This window comes from Festucalex cinctus, chromosome 12 (assembly GCF_051991245.1).
Source record: "Festucalex cinctus isolate MCC-2025b chromosome 12, RoL_Fcin_1.0, whole genome shotgun sequence".
In the NCBI taxonomy this organism is placed as follows: domain Eukaryota; kingdom Metazoa; phylum Chordata; class Actinopteri; order Syngnathiformes; family Syngnathidae; genus Festucalex; species Festucalex cinctus.
The window spans coordinates 4,671,321-4,683,864 of NC_135422.1; the positions used below are offsets into that span (position 1 = coordinate 4,671,321).

General features: G+C 39.3%; 2 protein-coding genes across 3 annotated transcripts in view; one reads left to right on the forward strand and one right to left on the reverse strand.

Moving 5' to 3' along the window:
* Positions 1-6,245, forward strand: prph2lb (peripherin 2-like b). Its single transcript, XM_077537907.1, has 4 exons — positions 1-774; positions 1,052-1,652; positions 3,750-3,996; positions 4,083-6,245. The coding sequence occupies exons 2-4, from the start codon at positions 1,072-1,074 to the stop codon at positions 4,353-4,355; spliced, it is 1,101 nt and encodes a 366-aa protein (XP_077394033.1). The 5' UTR covers positions 1-774; positions 1,052-1,071; the 3' UTR covers positions 4,356-6,245.
* ubr1 (ubiquitin protein ligase E3 component n-recognin 1) overlaps positions 5,625-12,544 on the reverse strand; it is a 20,329-nt gene continuing 13,409 nt past the window's right edge. Inside the window, exons 31-47 of one of the 2 annotated variants that reach the window (XM_077537904.1) lie at positions 11,940-12,039; positions 11,122-11,274; positions 10,940-11,040; positions 10,778-10,874; positions 10,556-10,704; positions 10,429-10,484; positions 10,241-10,337; positions 10,084-10,155; positions 9,632-9,775; positions 9,114-9,201; positions 8,427-8,563; positions 8,183-8,279; positions 8,051-8,107; positions 7,900-7,977; positions 7,659-7,829; positions 7,482-7,583; positions 5,625-6,418 (exon numbers count right to left, since the gene is read on the reverse strand). In XM_077537904.1, the coding sequence (XP_077394030.1) occupies positions 6,277-6,418; positions 7,482-7,583; positions 7,659-7,829; positions 7,900-7,977; positions 8,051-8,107; positions 8,183-8,279; positions 8,427-8,563; positions 9,114-9,201; positions 9,632-9,775; positions 10,084-10,155; positions 10,241-10,337; positions 10,429-10,484; positions 10,556-10,704; positions 10,778-10,874; positions 10,940-11,040; positions 11,122-11,274; positions 11,940-12,039 (1,841 nt within the window). In that variant the 3' untranslated portion in view covers positions 5,625-6,276. Of the gene's footprint in view, positions 6,419-7,481; positions 7,584-7,658; positions 7,830-7,899; positions 7,978-8,050; positions 8,108-8,182; positions 8,292-8,426; positions 8,564-9,113; positions 9,202-9,631; positions 9,776-10,083; positions 10,156-10,240; positions 10,338-10,428; positions 10,485-10,555; positions 10,705-10,777; positions 10,875-10,939; positions 11,041-11,121; positions 11,275-11,939; positions 12,040-12,544 lie in introns of both variants that reach the window. The other variant, XM_077537902.1, reaches the window with a different exon arrangement.

Here is a 12,544-nt window from a genome sequence, read left to right on the forward strand (position 1 = left end):
TTTAATAAAAATGCATATATTTGAGGAGATTTTACAATTTGAAAAATGTGCAGGATTTTCCAAGTTACTTCATTTTAAAGATTACATAGCTCTTAATTAATATGAAAAGAAAAATGCACTGAGCTTTCACCATCTTACAAATGCAAATTACGCCATCTAGTATCAGAAAAATGACCTAAACAGAAATCAATATCACAATCTTTTTTTTTTTACAGTACAGTGCATCTTTTTAATTTTAACTAAATTTAATGAATTATTATGACATTTATTTTAAACATTTTTCCACTTTTATGTTAACAATATGAAAACATAGGGAAAAATATTTTATTGTACATTTAGAACATATGTAAAATTTGCGATTAATCATCATATAACTATTGAAATGCGATTAATTACAATAAAAAAATAATAATTAAACGCTTGAAACCCCTATTTCGAACCATAAAAAAATGACTACAATAGAATTTGCACACACACTTCGCAGTCATTACTTTCCCCAGAGCTAGGACAGTTAAATTTGCACAGGTAGCAGAAGGTGGGTGCAAATCCCTGTCAGGAGCAGGGCTGAATAATGATTAAAGGGGATTAGGAGGAGGGTCATTGCTTGGCTACTAGTGCTTGCGGCTGCCTTTATACAACCTGTCTGTCTACTACTACTTTTACTACTATACTTGCTGCTTTCTGTGAGCAAGCCCGGAAGACAACGAGAAGAAAAAGATGAGATGGAAAAAAAAAATCACTTGAGCCTTTCTACTAATCGCTAAGCAGGTTAAGGTAAGCGGACGTGACAACTGGCAGCTTATCACCTGGTTTTTCTTGAACAACCTCACCCTAATGACATTGTAAGGTGTTTTGTCAATCCAGAAGTATAACAACTTTTTTTTGATATTCGGTAATGTTTGTGGTCATAGCATGTAGACGTATAATAGATCAAATAAACAGTGTAGACACACAAACAGGCTAAGCTGCTTATGAAAGGACTCGAGGAAAACTCTACATCTTCCCACCGAATTGTCAGCCTCTTTCTGACTTTACCTTAATCCATTCACAGGAAAACAGGAGATCTAAACAATGGCTGTTTTGAAAGTGACCTTTACCAAAACCAGGAGGGACAAACTAGCTCAGGTGCTTTGGATCCTAAATTGGATCTCCGTGGTGACGGGCGTGATCCTGTTCAGCCTGGGCCTTTTCCTTAAGGTGGAGCTCAACAAGCGGTGGGAGCTGATGGCCGACACGGACATTCAGTACGTTCCCAACATGCTCATATCCGTCGGCCTCATTGCCTGTGCCATTAACTTCCTGGGCGGCAAGATCTGCTACGACTGCGTCGACACGGCCAAGTTCCTCCGCTGGAAGCTAATCATGCTGCCCTACATTGTATGCACCTTCTTCTTCACTTTCTGCGTACTGGTGGGGGCTCTTATGTGCTATACCATGCATTGGGAGCTGGATGAGTCCCTGAGAGAAGGCCTGAGCAAGGCCATGAAGTACTACAAGGACACGGGCACGCCGGGGAGATGCTTCCTGAAGCGTGCTGTGGACATGCTGCAGATAGAGTTCCAGTGCTGCGGCAACAAGGCTTACACAGACTGGTTCCGAATCCAGTGGATCAGCAACCGCTACCTGGACATGTCTAACAGAGAGGTGGTTGAGTAAGTACCAACTAGGGAAGGCCAGGTGCCCTGATTTAGGCAGTCCAGTCCTAATTGTCAATGGTGTGTCCTGTGCAACCTTTTTTAAAATTTTTTATTTTATTTTTATTTTTTTATTTAATTGTATAATTTTAAACAAGTTATACAAAGAACTTGAGAACACTACACACACACGTTATTAATACAAGAAAAACAAAAAAATAAATACGCCAGGGGGTTACTTAAATAAAAACATTTAAAAAAAAAAAAAAAAAAAAAAAAAAAAAAGAGCATAAAGTAAGCAGGGCCTTTTTAAAGAAAATGAGCCGAGATTGAGTTTCTGTGACCCAACATTAGCCCACCCCACATTTGTCACAACTGGTCTGTGATTGGCCAAGAGTGGCTTCAGTGAAAAATCTAATATATGATTGGTTCAATAAATGTAAACAAAGCTTCACATGTGGTTATCTTGAATACGTCATATCCTCGCCGTCTTCTTTGACAGCAGCGAAAAGGCAGCAAAAGGGCAGTGTTAGCAAAAAAAATGCCAAAACGCTGGACATCTTTTAATATTGAATGGACAATTTCCTGGCCAAAAGCAGTCGAGACTGGTTTCACAGTTTCTGCACGCTTTGCCCGTGTGATGTGGGCGGGGTCAGGGCAAAGCAGTCATAAAACGTCACACGGGACGGAAAAGCATAAAAGCAAGAGGCGAGCAGCAGGTGCGTCATCATTGAAAACATTTTTCCTTTGCTTTTCAAATTAATTTATGTTTTGTGGCACGTTGCACTTTTACAGAAGCATGTCACTGCTTCTTAAAAGCATGGTACTGTAAACTAGATAAATTGTCAAAAAGAAGTTTGACTTTTTATTAATATTTTTACCATTTAGTTACGCAAACATGATCTATAAACCATGTAAAACATTATTGTTGATGAAAATACACTACAAGTCTGATGTAGTGTTCCCTTGTTTTCCGCTCCAAAAAATACCTGCGATAAATGAAATACGCAAAGTAGTCAGTGTTGTGTTATACATTTATTATGAATGTTATAAGGCTCGAAAATCCGTTTTAGCGAAGAAACACGTATTTAAAAAATAAATAAATATATATATATATCCTCCTTTTTGACCTTACGGAAGTGGCCACCCTAATTGTACCAACACAGAATAATCAGTACCCGTTTCCGGTATAGGTTATATGTACGACTGCACAAGATGGCATTTCTGTGGAGGTGTCAACAGGTGTAACGGGTGGGGGTGAAATGGAGGGTCTCACATTGAAACCGTCAGAGCCTGCACAAGGCACAACCTTGTCAAGCACCTGCTTAGGACCCTGCGACCACTAGGGGGCACCCAGATGCAAACAGGGGTCACCAGAGTAAAAATAGTTCGATAATTCGATAAAAAGTGATGAGTATTTATATTCATTTTGCTAATTATTGTGAAAAATCAATATGATTAACATCAAGTCATTTATATTTATATAGTGCCTTCAAACAGCCTTAGCTAACTATTAATAACATAACTCTATTACTAATAAAGTGAAGTTGAGATTATTATTTCAAAAGTGGGTATGAAACTGGTAACTCTTTGCATTAATTAGTACTCAAGTAGCTCTCAGCTTCAAAAAGGTTGGCGACTGCATTAAAGGCCATCAATAGGGAAAATTTGCGTTTAATTGGTGGCTATTCAAATTCAAAGACCCCCCCCCCTTTTTTTTTGTTTTGTTACATCATATCTGGTATATCTGTTTTGGTTTATTAAAAAAAAAAAAAAAGTGATTAGATTGTGGCACTTTATTGATGTTCTAGCACAACAAAGTATTTTTGTTGTTGCAGTTTTTTAGACTAAAAATAAATCAAATGGCACAACAATGTGAATGTTAGTTCACTGGTTATTGTTTCATAATTTCAGTAGGCCTAAATCCATTATATCTGCGTTAAAGCTTTATCACTTGGAATTAGTAAACTCCAGTCTGCTCTTGAATGTAGTATGTATTCTACCATTGTAATCCCTCAAGGGGAAAATAATCAATATAATATAAATAGAGGACCCCAAACTAACATTTTTTCATAACAGCTCAGATCCACTGAACCTCTCCTGTGTTTTGATTAGTCGCCTGAGGAGCAACGTGGAGGGCAAGTACCTGATGGACGGCGTCCCTTTCAGCTGCTGCAATGTCAACTCCCCTCGGCCGTGCATCCAGCAGCAGGTCAACAACAACTCGGCCCACTTTGACTACGACCACCACACGGAGCAGCTCAACCTGTGGACCAGAGGGTGTCACCAGGCTCTCTTGGACTACTACAGCGGCATCGTAAACTCCATCGGTATGACCGTGCTCGTCACGTGGCTCTTTGAGGTCAGTCAAAGAACGTCATCATGTCGTAAAATTCTGACGCGCTAGTCCCAATTCGTTCACAATGACCCTGCCGTGTGTTGTTTTAGCTGTCGGTGCTGACGGGCGTGCGTTACCTCCAGACGTCCTTGGAGAACATGCTGAGACTTGGAGACCCCGACTGCGATTCAGACGGCTGGCTGCTGGAGAACAGTTTCATAGAAACGGCTCGAAGCAACCTGAATATCATTAAGACCCTCAGCAAAAACAACCACGTGGACGCCGCCAGCAACGGGGACCCCAACATCAACGTACCCTCCACTTCCAAAGCTCACTACGGGCCGGATAACGTGCCTCCCCAGCAGATACCTGTAGCCAGCTGACCGGTCATATTTAGCATCACACCTTTAATCATTTTTACTTGGAGGAGAAAGGACATTTTAGAGATCATTTATGACTGATGATCTATCAATCAAATGCATGTTTCAAAGGAGCCTACATGGTGACTGTGATCTATGATTTCAAATCAAAAGCCTTTTTTTTTATGCAGGGTAAAAACAACCTGACCCTAACACTTAAGCGGGTACAGGACAATGTGGCTGTGGATGCTGTGGCCTTGCCTTGCCTTAGCCTGCCCTCTCCACACCCCCACCTAAACGAACATTTTGTCTGAGTATGTTCAAATTTTTGGAGTGATGAAACCTTTTATTTATCTCGCAAAATTTTTAGAGAAGTCTTGTGTGTGTTGCTCAAAGAAACTGTGATGCCTTTTTGAAACTGGTTAAGTTGTATTGGTATCAAGTTTACATCCATTCACCATCTAACTAAATGTTTTGAACTGATCTTTTTTGAGGGGGCGTAGAACAGCTGTAAACGCTATATGGACAAAAGTAATGGGACACCAGACCGTGTGGGCATTTGAAAACTGAGAATATCTAAATTTTGTCAATAACTTGCACTTCACTCTTACTGCCACACATTATCAAAAAAAAATAATCTTTCAAGGCAAACAGAATATTGTGTTCTTTTACTACAAAATCATGGTGCGTACCACATGAAATATCGCATTCCATTCTTTCATTAGAAAAAAAAAGTGATTCTACCTTATTCCGTGCTTTAGTAATTGTCATTTGAAAATAAGTAATTTGAGTAACAATGAGCGAAAATTGAAAAGATAAGGATACCAACAGTGACTTTGACACTAATATTTTTGGTTTAGTGACACTGTGAATTAGGTTTAATGTGACAAAGGCTTTGATCATTCACGTCATCCTTGAAAACGTTCTATTTCATCAGATTTCGTCATTTTTCATTGTAATTCCATGCACCTGCAGCCCATTGAAAATAGATACATTGCTGCCATCTGCTGGACATAGTTAGTGGGTGGTTTTGATTCCACAACCCATTGACCAGGCAACGCTTGCACTTTTGACGTTGCACTGCCCATTGATTTAAAAAAAACAAAAACGAAAAAAACAAAAAACTAAGAACTTGCCTTAACCAACTCAGAGTTCAAACATGATTAATCAACAACCAGGTACTTCTACAATCTATTGAATAGACTGTAGGAGTACTTGATTGCTGATTAATTAGGTTTTTAGATTCTATCCCATTTGTTTATGTACTGTACATGTTAAAGTAGGAGACATTGATTCGATAGACTGGTGATTTTATTACAATGTTGTGCTATCAAACAGCACAAACATACTAAATTCACCTATTTCCAAAGGGTAACATATGATGAAAAGGTGTTGCAATCAACTGTGTGACATATTTTTTGTTTGCTTGAAGCAGTGTTAAAAAGTGACCTTGTGGGGAAAGTAACATTCAATACAGTAATTGCGTAGATTTGGCCTGATATATGATTTGTGATAGGGAAACCCCAGGGGGTTTAAAATGGGAAGAAATTTAAGCTAAGGAAATCAGGTAGTTGCTTGCCAGATGCTACGCTAGTGAGATACCAAAGATTAAAAATGGTTAATGGACATCACAACGTGAATGTGATGTTGTGTGGATCTCATGTATTGTATTGTCTTTTTTTTTTTTTTAATACATCTCTACTATCAGGAGGTTATTTGCATTCCCAAAGATGACAAATCAAAACAAGGCTAATGCGCTTTGTTCATAAACTACACAACCTCCATTCTTTCTGTCCTTTTCTTCTCTCTCTTGCTTTCCCTAATCTCTCTTTTGAGCTCCAGCAGGAGGCTGGGGCTCCCGAGGAAGCGTTAATGCGCGTGCGTATACGCACATTGAGGGGAAGCGGCAGAGAGCAACTCCAAACGGCTTCACTCTGCTCCGACGTCACAACATTTGCCAGTCGAAAGCGAACATGACGTTGACCAGCTCCAGGCTGCGAGCGATCTCCTCCAGGATACAGTGCTGCTGCCACATCTGCTTCAACTTCCTGTAACGCTCCGGACAAAGGTGCAGTGGATTGCCCCTCCTTGGGAACACAGAAACAATGGTTGATTAAGACAACACCAAGGCGTTATCATGCATGAAAATAGACGTCACCAAAAAAGGTACACACCCCCTCCCTCCATCATGTCAAAACCAAAAAGATAAGCAGAGTTGAACTGAGTTTTGTTGACTGCTCAGATTAACGTTAGCTAACAGTATTAGCTTTGGATTACCGGAACATACTTGATTGCTCAGTGAAGTTGTCAACATGGTTGCTAGCATTTGTGTTTCGTTATGTGCTCATGCAGCTTTAACACATTCTAAAAATTGAAGCCAAGTTTCTACCAAACTCAAAAGAATAAAACATTTCATTTAAGTGTGGCTTCAGATAAAGGGTGTAGAATCAGGATTTTGAGAGATGAGACATTTTTCTACATTTTTTATTGAATAAATAAATCATAGGCATAATGACCTGGGTATCTATCACCCACTTTGTAATGTATTTATACATTAAAAGTGTACAATTTGGAAGAAATCAAGTTAAGATAATTATGGAGTAGAACTATCAACACTATTCTGATGAATGGATTGAGTCTCATTGAAAGGCCAAATCGTTAAAACTAATAATTGCCACTCACTCAGTGTCAAAATATCAATAAAATACCAATGTGCTTGCTAAAACAATTATTTTTCTTCACATCTTTGTAGATTCTTATTCATATAGTTCAAGGTAATCCACAAAGGTTACATGAATGCAACTGGCACTTTGTGTTTCTTAAATTCTTTTTCTCATTTTTTTGAAAACATTCAATAATGACGTAGGCAATCGGGCTGTTATTAGGCTAACAAAAGGTCAAAAATAATGGGAAACTGAATTGTCATGACAGTGAGCACCTTAATGATTGAATATCATTTAGAGATTTTCTAGAGACTCAAAGAAAAATGGCAGAGGGAAAAAAATACATTAAAAAAAACACTGCAATTGAGAAAAAGGGGTAGATGATATAAGTCACTGTTCATGTCATTTAGTCTGTTGAGTACAGTTAAACAAAATTCATTATTATTATTATTATGCCAGGAAACACAGAGAAAATAGAGATTCTTACCCGAGATGTGGATCAGTCTCGCCATAGTCATCCAAATAAGGAGCGGGATATGTGCTTCCCCTGGTTTTGCTGGCCATCAGCACAATTTCACACTCGCGTATCCTGCCAGCGGGTACAAACAATATCACGCTATAAAACTGTTGAAGAAGTAATCAATATGAGGGTCGTGAAACACACCTAAGGAACATGCCCACCCCAGCGCCGCAGGTGGCCGCGTGTGCGGTGCAGGCGCCCACATCTTCGCCATCCAGCTGACTGAGGCAGCAAGAGCTTTGAGAACACAGCATGGCGCCACAGAATAGGCACAGAGTGGGATGCTTCCTCTCGTCATCTGTTGACTTGGGGCACCTGAGGGCAAGCGCAAGAGATGAGATCCCAAAGCCAAAAACTTTTCCTTGGAATGAAGTGCGGCACATACTGAAAATGGCTGGCTTGATTGAGCAGAGCGCTGTAGTCCTCAGGGAGGTCGATCAGTTGATTTCTTCTCCTCGGGAATCTGTTGAACAAGAACTTACAGACTGAATAGGTGGATTCTCGTGTGACTCCAAAGTAAAACGAAAATCAACTACCTGATTGTCTGAGTTTTGCCTCTCAGACCTTTGGTTATTGCTGGGCTGCTGCACCACCTTAAAGCAAAACATTTGTTGATTCACTCATTTATGTTGAAAACATTATTACTAATGCTAATATTAAACATCCACCTTTGCAGGAGTGGTGCAACAGTGTCTCTGTGCTCCTGGAAAAGCTGGAACACATTGGAGGGCAGTGCCAAGTAGCTGCATACTGCCTCCATTTTACCTTGACAAGAAACTGACAAAATGTCATAGGGTAGTTTGAAATGATATTGAAGTCTTACATACTACAAGCGGTTCATTCAAGAAATCATGAACAAACAAACAAACAAAAACAAAAAAACAGGGTGCACCCTTCATTCAATCCACCTACCAGATGCACCAAAAAGCTCTTCCGGAGGACGAACACCGGTAAGACAGCTGAAAAAGAGAGCGGTACAGCGCAGAAAAGACTTGATTCCCGTCTTCACTCTTTCCGCCACAAAGCTGCCGCACACGTCAGGAAGTAGCCTGGAAAGAAAACAATAATTAATTCAAAATGACAAAAACCACAGTATGTCATCATATACATTATCCATAAAGCACTGTACATAATGGGCTTGTCTAGACCATATTTAGGAGTGCTGAAGTGCCCCGAAAAAGGATCCAAGCACCTCCAAAATTCTATTGATCTTTGTATGATTTTTTTTTTTTAAACAAGCTAGAAAATTGTAAAAAAAAAAAAAAAAAAAAAACTTTCGTTGAAGTGTAATATTTTCACAAAATAAATAAAATACAGTACGCCCCCTTATGCCTATAAAATGGTTTGATCCACCTTACCCCTCCCACCTCTGCTTTTGAGTAGCGAGCAAAGCATGATATCATCATCATATAGTGAAAATAAAGTGTCATCAACGACTAAATACCAATACATTATCATTAACAGCCTGCTTTTTCCCCCCTGAATTTACGACCTGTGAACATTAAGGCAGGGAACAAGGCATAATGTTTCCATTAACATTAAGGAAAGTGTCTTGTTAGATTCAAACGTACGACGCAAGCAATAATTGGTCGCACGTACCTTCCAGTGTGTTGTGACACAACAGCGTGTAGTTCGGCTGCTGCTCGAGCCTCCTCCGTTTCCTCATCACCAACCACTACAGGAATTTCTGCACAAGAAATAATTATTTTACAGCAAATGATGATAGTATAGAGAGAGAAGACCTGAGGGAGGGTTTACACTAAGAATATTTACATATTTTTTAGGGTGGATTTATAATATTACAGAATTCTGCCCCTACTACGTTAGAATACATTACCAGAAATAAATATAAATGGTTTAACGCAAAGCTACAAATGATTGCATGTTGAAAAAAAAGACATTATTTCGGTTTGTGTTTTTGTGGTTTTGAAAGAAAAAACATTTTATTTTGAATATTGCAGAATTATTTCATGTGGCTTGACAGACCTCGATATTAAGACCTTTGAATCATTAAAAACAAATTGAAGATTTAGATGATACATTTTCCAGTGATTCAACAGGTATCACGACCAGAACTAGGAGAGCAGGTTGCGTGGTAATATTTGCATTGTGTTTACCTGTTGCGAGAAGCAGCACCTGCACGACGTGAGCCATTGTGACCAGATGCAGGATGTGGAGGTGGTTGTAGGCTGAGCTGACAGCAGAAGGCTGCAAGTCTACAGCTTCCTCCTGGTACAGCGAGGGCAGAGACAACACTAAACCTACCTGGAAACACACACATAAGTACAAAGACAACATTTAGTATTTATTATACATGAATACTCACTTTTGAGATTACCAAAATGCGACATTCATTCCCTTTTAGGAATAAAAAAAAAAAGAAAAGCTAGCACTCTGCCTTTAAAAGCACTACCAGTCCATAAATATTTGTACTAATTCTACGTGTCCACTCAAATAAACACCAGAATTTTTTTTCCACCTCAAATGCTTCAAACTGTAGCACTGTACAATTCTCATATGAAAAATGCATTAACAATAACACATAATATATACATAGTGGTACGATCACCTACCAGAAGATGGAAGAAGTCGACTTCCAGAATAGAAGGAGTGTTCTGTCTGCTCGTGGCCGGAAGCAGAACTGGGATTTGAGATCATTTAATTATTTAAAAGATGTCACACAAAACAGATGAATAGTGAAAATGTGTTGTAATAAGATATTATACCTGCTAACATATCAGCGAAGTGTCTTTGGATGACAGCCTGGGAGCTTTTTATTCTTTGTGCTGCCGAAAACTGAACAATCGCCTTCAGACCTGCCAGCTAAAAAAAGAGAAGCATTGAACAATAATATCTTTTTTTTTTTTTTTTAAAGCTTTACATATCATATAAATGTGCTTTGTTGCAGACCAACCTGTCTATTTTGTAAAGACCCAAAGAGCGGCTTGTCCTCTTCCAGCAATATGTTCTCTGTGAAGAGAGCATTCACACTGAGAATCATGTTGATGGTGAATATAGAGCTTTTTAAGGAAGAGTCGTACCAATCGCCTGAATAGTGAAGGCACAGGTGTTCCAGGCCATAAGGGGCACACGTGGGCACAGCTCATTGGGTACTGTCTGAAGCCCAACTCTATGGACCGTGGTGGCGCACACAGCCAGCATCTCAGCGATACTATCGGAGAACTTCCTCCTAAAAATAAGCAGTCAGGAACAATTCTTTAGGATCAAAAGGAGAGATGAGATAAAGAATGAGGATTCCTCACGGTTCTTGTACGCCATAACTCAATATGGCCCTGAAATCCGGCTGACCGTCTCCACATAACATTGCGTCACCATCGTTATTGGTTTCCATGTCGCAATCTGTAGGAAAGCACCAGGAATTTTAACTTGGCGTCTCAATGCTTTTGTCCGTGTACTCGTCTCACCATTTTCCTGCGTGTTGGATTTGAGTCCTTTAATCCTGGCCTCAAGAATATCGATCCAGCGACTCAGCGTCAAATGTTGACCAATTATCTCTGCATTTTCACTGCAAAGACAAACAAAACGTGACATGATAAATAAATACAGTTGCACATGTGTAGCCCTCAGTAACATGGATTGAACTTACTAGTTGAATACGAGTGGCTCCAGCGGGATGAGGGGGACAACGGTGTTGCATAGCGACTTGCACAAAGGACACAAGTACTCCCCATTCTCAAGGTCGATGATCAATTCAGTGTGGAGTCGGTTTCTGGTTGTGTTCTGGATCGCTTCAAAATATCTATTAAAGAAAAAACACACAGGAGAGCAATGCAAGAATTTGATAAAACCAGAGAGGAGGGAGTGTTCTTTATTAGGGATGGACATTTGATATACCAATACCAGGTATCCTATCGGGTCGGTATCCAGGCCTTATTTCAAGGTATCGTACTTGTGACGGCAGCCGTTTTACAATCAGGAAATACAAATTAAAAATGAAAAGAATAGAAAATATTGTGTTCTATTGCTATAAAAACATGGAACCTACCAAAAGAAAGATTAGAGTCTCTTCTTTCATCGGGGGGTAGGGGGTGGGGGGATATATATCTGTTTCTGTTTTGCTGCAATTAGCATGAGAAAATAGCTAAGTTTCATCAATATTCACATTCCTGGTGAAAACAGAGGGGAAAAGAGCTTGTTGCAACATGGCCCTGGTTGATCTCTTATACTCTGCTGCCACCTACTGGCCAGTTGTGTAATAACTACCATTTCTTCAACCATTCTTTGCAGTTGAGAGCCTGCATCAAAGCCTTCTGTATGCTCTAGCATAGAAAAAAACGTATAAATACATCTTTGGGACACTTAAAACATTTAAAATTTTACATATTTATACGTTTTTGGGAGCAAATGAGTAAATCGATCAACCATGATTATGCCCAACCCTACTGTTATCAATTCCTTACTTACTTCTGCCAACATGTGGCATGCATGACGTGTCCACAGCTGCCCGTGTGGGTGCCTACAGCCAGTTCAGGAGACATGAATAATGGATATGATGTTGCTGTATCTTGAAAAAAAAAAAAAAAAAAAAAAAAAAGTAAACACACACACAAAAGAGCTCTAAGATGTATGCCTCGTCTTACATACATGGATATGAAAGTATGAAGCAACATTCTACCTAACATTGTGGTATAGATTATCCTTGTATGAACATTTCCAGATGTTTAAAACTCATTCACTGCCAGTCATTATAGAAAATTTTTACATTTCCAATACTCACGTGATATTACATTCAATAATTATATATAAACCGAATCTACCAAATAACAGAATAGACTCCCTACTTTTTGTCCCGTCCCGTTCTTTTATAATTGACAGCAGAAAAATGTAGGTTTGCCAAAATACAGCCATTTCTCCCATGGACTCTGAAACTGTGTTTATTTCCTATAAAATGGGGCAATGATGTCATCTACGGGTGGTTGGGCATCAGTAAAGTTGTTTCCAAGTTTGATATTTACAGTGGAGCATGCTCAGATTCGCCCCCATTTAGCACCGCTCTAAAAAATACAATT

Bases quoted from the DNA above. Each gene is read 5' to 3' on its own strand.
- prph2lb (XM_077537907.1), top strand. From the start codon at position 1,072: ATGGCTGTTTTGAAAGTGACCTTTACCAAAACCAGGAGGGACAAACTA. The intron at 1,653-3,749 runs GTAAGTACCAAC...TGTTTTGATTAG, and splicing joins TCTAACAGAGAGGTGGTTGA to TCGCCTGAGGAGCAACGTGG. The intron at 3,997-4,082 runs GTCAGTCAAAGA...GTGTTGTTTTAG, and splicing joins TCGTCACGTGGCTCTTTGAG to CTGTCGGTGCTGACGGGCGT.